Source organism: Rhincodon typus, chromosome 15, assembly GCF_021869965.1.
Source record: "Rhincodon typus isolate 14 chromosome 15, sRhiTyp1.1, whole genome shotgun sequence".
NCBI classification, from domain to species: Eukaryota; Metazoa; Chordata; class Chondrichthyes; order Orectolobiformes; family Rhincodontidae; genus Rhincodon; species Rhincodon typus.
The window spans coordinates 21002248-21018844 of NC_063346.1; the positions used below are offsets into that span (position 1 = coordinate 21002248).

The 16597-nt window shown below is 38.4% G+C and overlaps 1 protein-coding gene across 1 annotated transcript in view; it reads left to right on the plus strand.

The window, feature by feature from the left end:
• si:dkey-238o13.4 (uncharacterized protein LOC560780 homolog) overlaps window positions 1-14877 on the plus strand; it is a 31523-nt gene extending 16646 nt beyond the window's left edge. The window contains exons 2-6 of the mRNA XM_020516219.2: window positions 2298-2405; window positions 3525-3664; window positions 6582-6678; window positions 12798-12922; window positions 14578-14877. Of these exons, the coding sequence (XP_020371808.1) occupies window positions 2298-2405; window positions 3525-3664; window positions 6582-6678; window positions 12798-12922; window positions 14578-14754 (647 nt within the window). The 3' untranslated portion in view covers window positions 14755-14877. The remainder of the gene's footprint in view (window positions 1-2297; window positions 2406-3524; window positions 3665-6581; window positions 6679-12797; window positions 12923-14577) is intronic.
• The last annotated feature ends 1720 nt before the right edge of the window (window positions 14878-16597 follow it).

Consider the following 16597-nt stretch of genomic DNA (forward strand, 5'->3'; position numbering starts at 1 on the left):
GTATGTTCATATACAATTTATTTATTTGGTAAAATAAAAGGCTGAAATACAATTGTTAAAACAGTAATTTCATATGAATACATTAATTCATTTATTAATAATTGCACAGATGAATTTGCTTGCTCATGTGCAGTGCTCACACATTTGTTTACAATCATGCTATAACACTGGAGTATTTTCTTCATTAATTTAAAATATTTACTAGCAATGTGTATTTAGTGCCTTTTGGTGCCAAAAAGAAAGATATTTACACAACACCTTTCATATACTCAGCATATCCCAAAGTGTTTCGTACAAAATGTTTTCAAAATACATTCACATTTTATAAAGTAGGTACATGGCAGCAACCAATTTATATATGACCATCACAAAATACTAAATGAGCAAATGATCAGCTAATTGGGTTTGGAATGCATGTTGTCCAAAAACCTCCAGACAATGCTTTATAAAGCTTAATTATGTAAATTCATCACATTTTGCCTTTTTTTTTGAAGTCTTTCACGTGAGTTTCAATCCTACTGAAAGTAAAACAGTCAAAAACAAGGAGAAAAGGATATTTTGCATTAACAAACATCCTAAGACCAGATATGCTGTTTACAAAAGGCTGACAAGTTAAATACCTTTTACTGTGGCCCAACAATTTCTAGCTCAAATCTTGAGTCCGTTGCTGAAATTTCTCGATTACATTTTTCATACCAGTCCTTCTTGAGCTTTATTTCAATAAGATTGCTGTTTTAGTGTCAGATACTCAAATGGCATCTGTTAGGAATTTATATTGACACAGAACCAAACTCTTTCATGTTTTAAGACATTTTCCAACTGTACAACTTTGGCTAGATTCTTTCCTGGTGCTCGTAGGGCTCCTGAGCCTGGGGCTTTTCTGCTCCATCCAGTTTTCTTTTTGTTTCTTCTTTTTTTTGTCCTTTCTGCTTACCTCTTTATTGAAGAGCTTGGTCATGGTGACGACATCGGTGGTGGTGAGTGAGCCCAGCGTTAGCTTGAATTGAGGCCAGCGCGGATACGTGGTGGTTGGCAAGTGGGCCCAGCGCAGACTTGTGGTGGTTGGCGAGTGGGCCCAGCGCAGACTCATGGTGGTTGGCGAGTGGGCCCTGTGTTGGCTCGAATTGAGCCCAGCGCAGACACGTGGTGGTTGGTGGGTGGGCCCAGTGCGGACTTGTAGAGGTTGGCGAGTGGGCCCAGTGCGGACTAGTGGTGGTTGGCGAGTGGGCCCAGTGCGGACTAGTGGTGGTTGGCGAGTGGGCCCAGCGCGGACTCATGGTGGTTGGTGGGTGGGCCCAGTGCAGACTTGTAGAGGTTGGCAAGTGGGTCCAGCATGGATTCGAAGTGAGCCCAGTGCTTCAGCATTGATGAGGCGGTCCTAGCGCAGACTCATGCCTGCTGCAGCGAAGGCGGGTTTGGGTCCAGCATGAGACCTGGTGGCATCAGCAGAGGCTGCATTGGCAAGGTGAGCCCAAAGCATTGGTGAGACCCAGCAAGGACTCATTGGCGGGAGTGGAGGCGAGATGGTGCTGAAGAGTGGCAACTCCTGTTCCAGCAGTGGTGCAGCGAACGGGATTCGTGCCTGGTCACCAGGCCCATGGCCCGTGACTGATCACTTAACAAGAATATTGTAATATACTGTAATATTGAACACAATTTCTTTATTTTTCTGCCTTTTGAGTTCTATGTTTTGGTTTCTTTTTCTGCATTTGAAGATGGTGCCAGAAAGTGGTGACACTGTAGAACACTTTTCACTGTATTTTGTAACAAAAAACACATGAAAATAAATAAGCTGCCTGTTATTTGAGGATGATATCTAGCCAGGGTTATTAGTTTCTGCTGTGGGTCTTCATGTAACTGAACAGACGATTCTTGACCTGACGATCTTTGGACAAAAGGGGCACAAAATTCCATGATGTCAAGGGATCCTCATTGCAAGCTTTGCTTCCTTTTCTCATCTTCTCTGTTCCTGGACCAAATCATCGTTAAATTATTTGGACTTGGAGTATAATGTGTTTTTAGTTGTTACCTGTTTTCTTAACTCTCAAAGAGCAGCACTCCTGGGGAAGATACAGAGATGCTGTGAAGACACTTTGAAGCTCTCCATGAAGTATGGCAGAATTGACAGCAATGACTGGGAAGAAAACTTGCCACAGTCATTCAAAATTCCTTCCCCATTTAAGTTGGTGGAAGAATGGTTACTTGCCCGCCCCCATCTGAAAGATAAGGTTTTGCGTTGGCGTCTAAGGGCTGCATTTGTGTTGCTATTGTTGAATCTCCTTTTTTGGGTCTTCTAGGCTTCCATGTGGTAGTCATATCCAGAGATGCAGCCCGGTTGGAAAAACTGAAAAACTTTGTCCCAGCTGCCACTCGATCTAGGCTTTCTACATTGGTTGGAGATGTTGGTAAGGTAGCTTCTTTGAACAGTAACTCAAAAAAACCCCAAAAGATATACTCTTACTCTACTTTTGACAAGGAAAGAAAGAAAAAGAAAAGTCAGCATTAAAAGTAGAGGCCAAATAATTCAATACAAGTCTGAAAAAGAATCCGGTTCAGTTGAACCCCATTTGATGTGTTGATGAAGTTAGAGGAAGACAAGCAAAAAGAGGCTCATGTAGAGCATAAACATTGGTATCTCTTGGGCCAAGTGGCCTGTTTCCGTGCTGTGAACTCTAAACAATGTATTTAATTTCAATTGCTGCCCCATAATTTTTATGATGTGGAGTTGCTGGTGTTGGACTGGAGTGGACAAGGTCAAAAATCACATGACACCAGGTTACACACATACACACTCAGTCTCTCTCTGTCATACGCACATGCGTGCGCGCACACACATAAATGAATCTGTAGGGTGAATAATTTCATCCCAGATGTTTGTGTATTTGCAGATAATTCTATTTTGTTCAAAAAAATAAAACCAGCCTGACTCCAGGTTAAAACACAGATTCTAAACAAGGCCTCACACCTAAAGTGCATTGTCAGACCTGAAATGTCACCTCTTGTATACACTAATAAAACCTTTAATTGTCTCAGGGCAAAGACTTGAGAGAAATTCTGGGATTTGCATTTTAATCAATAGAAACCTGCGCCTCCTTTCTAACTGATTAAAGATTCAACAGGAGGTGGTCAGCAAACCATTTTTTAGAGTTGTTATCTTTCAGCTTATAAGTTCTGTGTCGTTACACCTCCTCTTCCACACTAGGAAGAAGCAGAGCTTTGAAAGCTAGTGTTTTCAAATAAACCTGTTGGACTATAACCTGGTGTCATGTGATTTTTGACCATTATTTTTACATCGTATTCCCATCAATATAAATTGGCACATACTGTCCTTTCATCAATTTGAATTTTTAGGATAAGTAAATAAAAATGTCTGCTTTAAATTGAAGCATGAGTAAAGATACTATAGGCATAATATCCTTGTTTTATATATTTCAGTAAAGCCTACTGATAAGACATAGAGTTGAGGAGTTTTGTGCATGCTTCCCTGTGCTTTGCTAACATTTGTTACAATGAACTATCTTCAGGTTCCGAAGAGGGTGCAGAAGCAGCTAAAAATGCAGTACTGCAGGCTGTTGGGAAAGTGACAGATATAGTGTCATCCCTGGGTTTCAGTTGGTGGCAGGGTGGTCCTCCACACACACAAACGCTCGAGGAACTGAATAGGGTAAGTGTCAGGATTATAACCTGAAACCCAAGATTTTGAAGTACATTGCACCTGACAAGTGTGAACTCTTTTTTACTTTGTGTCTGTGATTTATTGACCTTGAAAACCTGTCCAGCAACAGATCCAAGCAACACCATGATAAGCCCAGAGAGAAAGATATTACACTTCATACGGTTTTGTGTAGACCAATTAAAATATGTTACCTTCCATCTTTGAGTCTTACAATTCTGCAGCCTGCTGGTAATGTTGACAGCAGTGCCTTTATTTATCAATAAGACTTTTGAATCCATATGTTGAAATGATGTCACTTACAAAATATGCATTCTTCTGACATGTAAGACAGCAGTGCTGCTTCACTGCGCATGGTTTTGATGTTAAGCCAGATCTCTAGTACCTGGAATATCAATTATTCCTGTGCATTAGGTACAACTTGTAGCAGGACTCCTGAAAGGAGTAACTGTAATGTGCTGTATATTCTATTTTCCTGTTCTGTGCTGAACTTTGTACTTGGTATGATGGCAAAACTATTTGTTGTTAATGTGGAATACAAATGAGAGCCACATATGGCTATACAAGTTCAGTAATAATTGGAAATCCAGAAGCTGCTCTCAGTGATTTCCTGCTTCTCCATAGTGTACAATGTTACCATCTTCACAAAATAAATCACATCGGTTCACTGGATCTGTGTTAACTTCAACGTTTTACACATTGTCTTTCACTGTAAAAGCCACTAAAAATGTTAAACCTTACTGAATGGGATTTAACTGAATGTTTAACAGCATATTAATCATTACTCCTTGTGAACGGTCTCTGTCGTCCTGCAAAAGATAATTTTGTAAGAGTGGAGTCTCATTTCCTTCAAAGAACACTTTACAAATGCTACATCTTTTAAAGCACTAAGAGTTAAGTCTGGCCCAATCTTTATTTTTGTTTCCCATAAGATGATTGAAAAGTGCAGGAAAATCTATGTCTTTTATTTCCTACTTTAATATCTGTGGAAATTCTTCAAACTGATTGGCTGAGTACTCCACTTGCAAAATACCACAGAAAATGACAAACTTAATGTTATACCAGAATAAAGGAAATCAATACTCTGAGCCCACTAGATCTTTGGTCGCTTTTTACTGAGATCAATGACAAGCGAATTCACCATCCACCTTCACCAATGACAACAGCATTTGAACCTACATGTTTTATGTGGCAGTTCCTGAAACATGGCGTATGAGCTATGGGCTGCATTTAAGAATCTAATTTTGGTTGGAATGTTTACATGAAACCTGTTTCTCATATTAATCTGTCATGACCCACAAAAGCTTTTTCATTTTGCAATTAAATACTGATGAAAATGTAAGTTACATGAAATACTGAGAGCAAGTACACATAGAGGGCTGTTGATACGCTGCAGGGGAGGTGATGGGGCCTAGTAATGATATCACTGGCCTGTTAATCCAGAGATCCAGGGAATATTCAGGCAACCCGGGTTTGAATTACGCCACAGCAGATGGTAGAATTTGAATTTAGTAAAAATCTGGAATTAAGAGTCTAATGATGACTGTTGTAAAACCCATCTGGTTCACTAATGTCCTTTACAGAAGGAAACTGCTGTCCTTTCCTGATCTGGCCTGCATGTAACTCCAGACTGACAGCAATGTGGCTGACTCTTAACTATTAGCGATGGGTAATAAATGCTGGCCAGCCAAGCCAGTGACACCCTCATCTTGTGTGTGAATCAAAAAAAAATAGCAGAATCAAAGCTGAAATTTGACAATCCCAAACAGTTATGGTTTCAAAACTGAGTTTTACTTGATCTAAATATTATGCAATTGATCAAAATTATTTGGACATGTTATTTTTAAATGGTGAACAATTTATTCTATTCATAAACCCTTTCACACTTAAAAGTTGTACGTCCTTTTTACTACCTAACAACTGCAAGAAAGAATTCCGATCAAACTTATTGGTGGAAAGTGCTGGACAGCCTTTAAAACCAAGTGTCAAATGGCCACAACTATGGACAACTGGTTCACGGTGCCTAGTGCAAGGAAAGTGCTTTGTGAGTAGAATCCTGATGCAGGAAGAAAACTAGGTGCAATTGAGAGCCAAGGTATTGTCATATGGCACAATGGAGCAGTCCCACTCCTTTTGGTCCACGAAAAGATTTTAAAAGATGAAAACACTTAGGTTGCAGGGTTTCCCCTGGCCTTGTCTGCTGTTCCCTGCATACTTTGCCTAGAGAGAATTCCACCACTGCATCTCCACTCAGAGGTTGTGTTAAATTAGGCGATTACATTTTATTGATTCAATTCTGGGTTAAGAAAGCAGGTCAGGTGACATTATTTACAGCATGGTATGTATTCTTGCAGGTTATCTTCTTGGTTTAGAAGAAGAGTCCATTTGCCACTTGTAAATTAAAATTGCAGTCCCTGAATCCATTTTAACTGCCTTCAGTCCTCTTGCTCAGTATGCATATGATGTGAAAATTAAATTACTACCTCTTTGATTCATTTCAATAATTTGCAATAATAATGGAATTTTTTTATTGTGAATAACCTCTACACAGTCAAAGCAGTTCCTTTTCTGTTAGAACTTATGGAAGAGCATAATGATCCCAAAGGATGTGTTAATGTATAGTAACAGCACTCAGGATGAGAAAGCTAGAGAAATCAATCTTTGGATCCGAATAGGGCCATTGCTTCATGGATTTTCCTTTGTACACCTCCTTTTGCATGTTTTGAGTGAGAGCATCAAAGATTGGAATGTCCATTTGTCTCCAATGCAAATATCATGACCGCCTCCATCAAAAGGAACAGATGTTGTGAACGAAAACAGGAAATGATTGGAATATTGAAAACTGTGCAATAACCTCAGGCCTATTTAGTTATGGCAGTGTTAAACATGCACATACTTTATATCTCAGGTTCTGAAGACATTGCTGATAAGTACTTTCACATCTTGGAAGGCATTCTTTCCTTTGGTTAAAGATGACCACAAGGGATCATACACATTTATAACTGGTGAGTAGATTATTCCTATCTGCAGGGCAACATTTAAAGGAATTGATGATATTATTTTGAATTCTTTGGAATTCCCACTTTATCGTCTTATGATTTTAGCTCATGCTGAAATTCCAAGTTTACATCCCAGTTGCAAAATGTTTTTTTTTAATGGTAGAACCACTAACTCCTCTGTAGTTTCCTCAGGAATGCAGTTCCACTGTTCCAGTGAACTTTAGAATGTGTGTTTGCATGAATAGTTAATTTTTTTTTGAAAAAAAAACCAAATGTGCTCATCAAGGTGAGAGGGAGATGAACTATAAAAGGCACAGTCCACACTTTTAGGCACCTAACATTAGTACTGAGCACCACGGAATGATAGTGCAGTGGATTGAGTGAAGATGCTGATGTGATGGTAATATCATTGGATCGCTAACCAAGTGGCCTACAAAGCAGGGAAATGGGCTCAAGTATCATAGCAGCCTGTGGTATTTCAGTTCAGTGAATACATACCGGAATTGGAAGCTAATCTCAGAAACGGTGACCAAGATAACTATTAGCAATTGCCGTCAAGGCTGAACTGGTTCATATTAGGGAAGGAAATTAGGGAAGCCTACATGTGACGCCAGATCCATAATACAATGGTTGCCACTTATCTGCCCTCTGAAGTGGCATAGCAGGCTATTCAGTTCAAAGACAAATAGGGTTAGGCAATAAAACTGGCAGCAAAACCTACATTCCATGGAAGAATACATTTTTTTAAAAATCAATTTGGGACTACCTGTTTCCTTTAGAGTTACTTTACAGATTTCTATATAATATTTTAAAAGGGTCAAGAGAGGCACACCTTATACATAGATGTCTGGGCGAAATTTAGATTTTATTAATTACTATATGCACCTTTTTGTAAAGGGATGAAAATCAAAACCTGGCTTTGTGCCTATACTTTCTCCTATCTCATTCACAGCCAATGACAGTGTATTAGCAGCATGCCTACAGAAAGGGTGTAAACCAATTAACCAGAGTGGTTAGTTTGAAGCTTTCAGCAGAATGGCCAATTTTCCCAATTCCTTGACAAACAAAACCAACAATTAAAATATACCTCAATCAACCAATTTATTTCAAAAATTATGTGTTAACCATCTGACAACTGTACAGAAATGCTCTCCTCATTGTCACTAATGTGCCAATATGATTTACTTTAATAGCAACAACTAGAATAAAAGCAGAACATTTTGGAAAGACGCAGCAAGTCTCCCAGCTGCTTATGAAAGAGAAACAGCATTAATGTTTTCTGTCTAGGATCTTCCATCAGAACAGTCATTGACTTGATGTATCTCTCCCTTTCCCTCTCCTCAAACTCTGCCTGAACTGCAGAACATTTCCAGCATTCTAGAATTCTAGCATCTACTGTACTTTGCTCTTTTTGTAAAAGCCTCTAAATGTGTTTCTTGCAGGTTAAGTATAAATGTTCTATCATTGTAGTGCAACAAGCATAACAAATCTCTTCTGCACTATAATGAACAGGGAAAATTACATTTTGCATCAAGAAATCATTTTCACCCCAACTATAGCACTTACTATACAAGAGTTGGAAATGGTAAGGAAGCAGTTCCATTGGACTGAGCTGTTCTAACCCTGTGAAGATAAGAAGTTCAAGATAGAGGCTGGCGAGAAACAGGCAGGAGCCACATTGATGAAGCATTCTGGTTTCTGTGAGACATTACTGGGCCAGACTAGGAACTGGAATTAAGAAGCCACTTCAGGGCCATTTTGCAGTAGTGCTGAATTTTACCAATGTTAGAACAGATCTGGCCATGTAGGGAGGTCACCAGATCATTTGAGTTTACCTCCTCAGCTGGTAGTCCAGAAGGCTGTGTGCTTAGTGGTGGAGTCATATGGACCAAAAGCCACAAACCCTGCCTGTAACTGCTCCACTGGATGGTTTCCCTTCTACCCTAATTGTGCTACCAGCTTTGGGCCTTTTGAATTTATCAATGTTATTGCAAGCAATCCCCATCGAAATGTCCTCGCCTTTGCCTGTTGCCAATCTGTACTCCTCTCTTTCAAAGAGACTCCAGCCTGACATTGTTGAAGGCTCTTTGATTGGTCTTGCAGCATCAGGTGGATGGTGAGTGCAGAGGTGGGTAATTAGGAGATTGCCTCCTGTTTGGTTGAGTCACAGTGCCAACATGGGTGGGCTCGGGACTCCATGCAGGCTCATTATTGGATCCCCATGCAAGCTGGAAAATCTAACCCATTGTTTCACTAAATGTACTCTTCAAGAAATACCCTCCGACTTCACTGACCTTCAAATGGGAACTATATTTCCTAGTGCAATATGGGTGACTGCAATATCCAATAGAAAATTATAGAAAGCTCAAACTTAAACAACTTATAGAAACCAAGGTGATATTTTCTCATAGTTAATGCAAAACATATTGTCAACAACTTTTCAGATGTGGCAGATCATTCAGTTGACTGGCCAAGCTTCCATTTTTCATAATTGTACTAATTGCTGAGTTTTGTAGACATGTGTTGACAATCAGAGGGAACAATCTCGTGCATAGTCTGATATCTTTTCTCCCCTCAAGCTTTAAGAAGACTGTTTTGATACCAAAAAAAATTGGTTATTTATATATTGTTGAAATCAGAACATATTGCTGCTGCAAAATAACTGTCAAGACTTTGTGTTTGATTACTCATTTTATTTAGGGAGACATTGACCACACTTCCAACAGCCCTACATAGAGTTACCCTTGAATCGCTGGGTTTCATTTGAATAAGAAAGCTAATTACTGTTCATTACAGCACAAGGCATAGCCTCAAGATTAGAGGGAGCAGATTTAGGACTGAATTGAGAAGGAATTTCTTCACCCAGAGGGTTGTTAATCTATGGAATTCCTTGCCCAGTGAAGTAGTTGACGCTACTTCAGTAAACGTTTTTAAAGAAAAGGTAGATTTTTTTTTGAACAATAAAGGAATTAAGGGTTACGGTGAGAACGCGGGTAAGTGGATCTGAGTCCACGAAAAGATCAGCCATGATCTTATTGAATGGCGGAGCAGGCTCGAAGGGCCATACGGCCTACTCCTGCTCCTAGTTCTTATGTTCTTATGTTAAGAATACAAAAGACTGTTGAAAAGGCCAGAGTACAATGAATTTCCAGCACACTGTACATTTAATGTGGTGATGGGCCATTTTGTGTATGCAATCCCAAGCCTGACTCTTGAAATTTCACAGGAATTCTCATGATCTTTCAACTTATCTCTGATGGGAGACTGACAGAACTTCCAGAAAAAAGATGTGCGCGAATTTGCAGCACGACCTTGGGGATTCCACCAGCTCACAGCAACACCACCACCATCACCACCACAAACATCACACTTCCCCATGCCCTCACCCCAACGACCACCACAGAGTTAGGGCAGAAGGTCATGAGAACACTGTGGGAATCCCAGAACTCTGATGTACAACCATCCAATTTAGAAGTGAAATGAAGCATTTCATCACAAACAAGGATGGATGGAAGCTGAATGATCAATCCAGGAGATTCTGGATAAGAGAAGACCTGATGAAGACTTTAATCTTGTATATTTATTTGAAAGTTTTAATATTTAATATTAATGAAAGGTGAGTTTGCTTCCCTCCACTTGTTTGCACTTATGACTGAATTGTGAGGAAAAGGAGCTTAAATATAAGATGGTGATGAATACATTAGGTTGAGAATTTGGGAGAAATCACTTCATGCAAACAACGGTGAAAATGAGATTGTGGAATATACTGCCACATGGAATGTTGAAGCAAGTAAGACTGAAGCATTTTAAGAGGAGGACTAATGCACAGACATTTAGAAACGAGAATAATAGGATATAGGGACAGGGTGAAAAAAACAATAACATGAAGCTTTTGTGCCAAATAGTTTTCTTTCAGTGCTCAAGATTGAGATGTGCTTGCATATAAGGCAACTTGTGTATATATCTATAAAAGGAATCACATAAGAAGACACCTACCCATCGAAAATTTGGCTCAAAAGAAATTTCCCTAAAGATCGATCAACATTACTTAGTTTTTAACATTCAAAAGCTTCACCTTCCTGTTGGCTGTCCACACCTATACTTCTACATTTTTCTTTATGACCTCATTTAACTCTTTTTAATTTGCTGACCTGTTGTACTGCTGCTATAATATTTAAAAGCAAATTTCTCACCACCTCCTGTCTTTTCCAAAGCCATTCCCATATTTTATTACTGATTCTTAAATCTCCCTTTTCAGTGTGAATACAGCAAAGGCCAACTTTTGGTTTTAGATCAGTCGGAGCAGTTTGAATTTATTTCGGGAGTTGGAGGGAATGATGAAGACTGGAATGGAGATATAGATGATAGGAAACCATTAGTTATCGCGCCATTGTGGAATCCATTGTATTTGTTAGCTTTGCTGACAGCAATACCAGTTTTAAGAGAATATCAAATGTGTAAAAGATGACAGACTACTATATCCCCCCCCACCAAAATAATTACAATTTCTAATGTTTTAGGTGTGTGTGCATATATATATATCTGACATTTTTTGATATCTTTGACTGTTCATACGCATACATTATGGGCAGTTTTTTTAATTCTCTTTATTTTGGTAATTAATTATGTGTTACCAACTCTTTTCCTCTGCTGTGGAAGTGCCGGTGTTGGACTGGGGTGGACAAAGTTAGAAGTCACACGACACCAGGTTATAGTCCAACAGGTTTATTTAAAATCTCAAGCTTTCAGAGCGCTGTTCCTTCGTCAGGTGAAGTGTTTCACTTGACAAAGGAGCAGTGCTCCGAAAGTTTGTGATTTTAAATAAACCTGTTGGACTATAACCTGGTGTCATGTGACTTCTGACTTTTGTCAACTCTTTCCCCCAATTTCCAGTCCATGTAATGTATAGCCTTTTTTTGCTCTTCCTACATTGCGTGATGTCCGTGACATTAATATCTTTGGATTGCAGCCATAGATGCAATCTTGGTTGGTAGTCATGCACATCTCAGGAAATCGTCTAAAACGTTTCTGATGGGGAAAAGATTATTCAGATACAAATGACCAAGATCTGGCACTTCTATCAACAATTTACATATCCCTTTTATAAAAATCTAAATTCCAGTTATAGAATTAAGAAAGATAACATTTTAATTATTTATTAATATGATTCATTAAAGGGCTCAGTCAAAGCTTTGGTGGTGAAAAAAACATCAAAGATATTTTGTCAAGATTTGCATATGGAATCTACTTCTTGTATAATTTGTGGTTTGTTCAAATTCTGTTGCTTGAGGCTGAATGTGGCAGGTTTGCTAACATTATGTTTAATTCCAAAGATATAATCTTAGCTTACAGCTTAAGATCTCTCATAATGCTTTGCTTTGCTTTTGACTCTTCCACTCAGCATCAGCAACTCTGAAGGAGACAGCAAATCTTCATACCAGATACATGAGCTTTCGCAGGCAAACTGTATTTAAGGAAGCTTCAAATTATTTTCTACTCCGTTCTACTGTTGAGACATTTAAGGGTTATCTGAACCCGACTGGGTGGAACAGAAATTCTTTGAAATTTTGTAGATTCTTTGCAACATTTCATTATGACCTTCAGTGATAGATTTTCAACTCTTCCGGTGTTCAGGATAAAAGCACCAGTGTACTGTGGGAGTCAACTCAATTGTATGCAAGGCTCTAGGTTTGATCCCTTCCCAAAATTAAGTGAATTTTGCAATGGTTGCATTTTCTGCCACTGGGCTACAGAACAGAGCACTGTTGTAGTTGAGGTTCCATCTTAGTCATTGCCCATTGATCTTTGCTGGCTGTGTCTATGCATCCACATTGAGAGTGGATTAGACTCAGCTAAGATAGAGGAATTGCTATAGTGTTGCAAATAAAAGAATACCCATCATATCTTGGTTGTCATAAAATCTTGATTCAAATGTTACCTGTTACTTAATCTGTTCTGCTATGGGTGGAATGTGATTACATATCTGACAGCTAGATGAATGGACAATTTACATCTAGGTTCCAGTTTTGTAGATGAAATGCCCTAATAAACCAACAGTAAAAACTCAAGTGCAAATGCCATTGTTTCAAATGAAATAAACAAATTGTTTTCCCTTCCTTTTGTAGGTGGTGCAGGGGAGCGTCTGTTAATGCCTGGGACTGGTTTCTTGACTCTGGGAGCTGCAGGAGCTCTGGCATTCTGTCAGGTGGTCAGAGAGGAGTACCCTGATATTCCATGTAAACTGAACGAGGTAAAAACTTTAAGAACATGCCATACACCAAGTGAGGGAACTGAAGGAAAGTATATTCCAACAAGTAAAAGTGAAAGCTACATTGAATAGCAACTGCTTTCTGTACAGGCTTATAAAGATCTGAATTTCAAGAGAGTTTCTTTAGATTTTCTTCAACCTAGTTATTTTCTTGGATAGTGAATGAGAAAGACATCTATGTTTCTTACATTTAGTAGTTTTGTATACTCTGTCTCTTTTCCCCCTGAGCATCAGGAAAGCTCAGTTAAAATAGTTTACATTATTTTTCAAATTACTTCTGATGTTGATTTTTCTGATTTTTGAAGTTCAGCTTTTTACTGTCAATGTACAGAGTCTTACATCTGCAGTTATGTATTCATACAATTCTTTCAGTGAAAATCATTTTAAAAATGGGCCTGCACAGAGCAATTCATCTGACTGTAGCTGAGTTAAAGCTGCAGAAACTCCTCCCATCTCTCATATGAATATTTAAATATGCTAAGATTCCAGACCTTCTTTAAAAGAAATACATTCTAAAAGTCCTTACAAATCAGTTCATTCTATACATTTTCTGGTTTGGATTTTGAGCTGGTAATGACAGTGAAGCTGTCAGTGTTCAGTGTCAACTTCTCTGAAATGGACAGCAGTTTCTAGAGTCCATACATATGCATTGAAATCCATAGGTGGAAACTTGTCCCTCTCCATGGTGTGTTTGCTTGCAGATCATATAGAGTGGGGTTTTGGCTCCCTTGTCCAAAAATATTGGTAATAGCCACCAACCCCAGTGACACTGAATACAGAAGAGCTGTTAGCCTCCATTTGGTCAGTAGCTGTTGGCGGACTTGATTTCAACGGTGCAATCCTTTTCCCCAGAGTGGGCCCACCACTGTCATAAGAGGTGTTGGGCCTTCTTAAAAAAAGAGACATTCTGGGCCTTTCACTGGGACCTCTAACATATCAAGATTCAATCCCAGACATTGCTGTCATTATTTCTGTAGTTCTCTATTGAGTACTCTGTTCAAATTCCACAAACTGCAGTCACTGAACTAAATAAATTTCTCCCCTTTCTGCTACGAGTGTTACTGTTAAAAGTCCTCAAAAGTTACATGTAGAATGATCTGTGACTGGATTTTTAGTGATGGGCTAGATTCTTAATTATTTTGAACAACGTCAATTCATCCGAAAAACTAATTCTATATTTGTGGAATGTCAAATTTCCCCATTAAGATTAAAAAAAACCTTATTTTTTACAAAAGGGTATGATATTTCAGATTCTACCTTTATGCCGGGTCTATCTTCGAATCATCATTCATTTGCTCTCTGTAAAATTTTAATGGAACCTGAAAAGTATTAGTGCATTTTACTTCCAGTTTTGCTGTCTGTGAGAATACTTTGTTGTGATTGCTGGTTATTCTGATGATGTCACTGTTGCCTGACAGTCCCTTTGATTTGGTGGCAGATTCAAACTGATGTCAGGAAAAGGATGTCCATGCTGCAGAGATTGCTAGATCTCTGCAAGCAGTTTCATTGAAGTCACCAGAGAGTACCTTTTTTCTTTCCTGCTGATTACAAAATTCTGATGTTTAACTTTTCTAAATATGGACATTCCAGTAATATCTCAGTGGATTAATCTCTTTTTACTTGTTCAATCTTTACAGGTGAAACTTAACATGGGAGTTGCAACACCAGACCGAATTGCTCCTGGCTTTGTGAATCACTTGGATGTGGGTGAAGCAATAGCCACTATTTTGGAAAAGAGTTCTATTTCACATCATGTGTTCTGTGTGAATACCCTAGCTGATCTCAAAACCCTGATTGTGGAAGGGAAAGTCTGAATGTGAAGATACTACAAGTTGGCATGCCAAGTCATCATTCCATTTTGCATGTATAGCTTATTTTGAAGTCCTATAACACTACAGTAGTGTGCATTTTTCCAATAAAACCAGTGTGTCTAGCAATGTGTCTGCCTGATCATAGCACTGTGAGCTAAAGTAAGTTAAATTTCATGTTTATCTTGGTGGTTTGTTTTTTTTTTGTCACTGTGACACTTAGAAAGCCCTATGAAAACTTAAAACTAAGATGAAGTAAATTTATCTGTTGTGCTGTGCTAAGTAGCTTGGGAAACTGTACCACCTCACTACATTTATTCCCAGAGCATTCAAGTTCCAAACTAACGTCGGGTAGAAGACTAAATTCACATTTCACAATTACAGGAAGTGGTAGAGGCGAGTACAATTTCAACATTTAAAACACATTTGGACGGGTAGATGAATAGGAAAGGTTTAGAGGGATATGGGCTAAATGCAGACAAATGGGACTAGTTCAGTTTAGGAAACCTAGTTGGCATGGATGTGTTGAGCCAAAGGGTCTGTTTCCTTGCTGAATGACTCAATGGTTCATTCTTTTGCTGTTAGTATTAATAACAGTGCTGACCAAAGTTTCAATAATTTTATTTACACATCAAATAACTCACTGCTGGAATTAAAGCTGAAACTGAGTTCTACAATGTTTGAACATATTTTGTTTTGTGTTCAAAGAAAGCAGGCGATGGAAGATTGGCATATATTGTTGGCGAGAAGGATCTATAATTAAAGGAATGAATGTTGAAGATTTTATTTTTCTCTTTTATTGTAGCAGATGGCATATTCGCAATTTTGATCTGTTTTAAATCCAGTCATAACAAAGTGGTCCAGGTTTGAATAGTTGTGAGCCACACTTCAATTAATTACAGTAATTTTCACTCGAGTGTCAGGAATGCATTGTTCCTCTTGTTGATTTGTATTCACCTGCTGAAGGTGAACACTCAATGGACAGTAAAATCATGTTTAATTCCTCTAGCATTTTTAATCCCAATCTCCAAGAGGTTTGAGGAAATCAGTGTTGTTCAATATGTAAACAATCACTGTTAATTACTAATATTGGGCTTTATTCAAGAGTTTTCATAATAAAATGGCTATTGCACATAACAGGAAACTTTGCCAAAAGTTAGAGATCTATGGGCAGCTTGCTTAATTACTATTGCCTATGAATTGTGAATCAATAGTCCTGTAAACATGCTTAAACTGATTATGAATTAATTGCCCTTTTTGGAAAATAAGAAACTGACTATGAACCATTGAATGATCCATTTGTGTCTTTTAAATCTGATTTCAGAGACTTGGCAGAAACGTTGTCCCTCACATCACTTCAAAGAGCTTACTAAATCATGTTACTGTTACATAATAAAATTTCGAATATGGTTTGAAGAATTTCTTTTACCTTAAAACAAAGCAAGTTTGCAACAAACTAGTGATCTTTTTGGACAACCCAATGGTTATCATTATTTTGTAGCTCCTGAAAATTTTAAGGAAGAGCAAAATCAAGGAATCCAGAATCGATGTGTCTGCCATTTCTCAGGCTATATTGTATCAGTAATTATTCAAACTGAACAAGTCATCAACAGACTTTGAAATAATCCAAAACATAAATACAATGGGAGAAATTCATGTTAACAAATAGGTTAATAGTTACTTCTGGTCAGGAAGGGACATTTGGTTTTCTTGTTCTAAAGATGTAGTTTGGATTAATAAGGTTAAATCTTTGAAAGGCACATCATTCCTTTCAGTATTTTGTAATTTTAGTATCAAAGTAAGATGCCCACTACTTCAGTTACCCTATAGGACTTTGGCTATTTGCCTT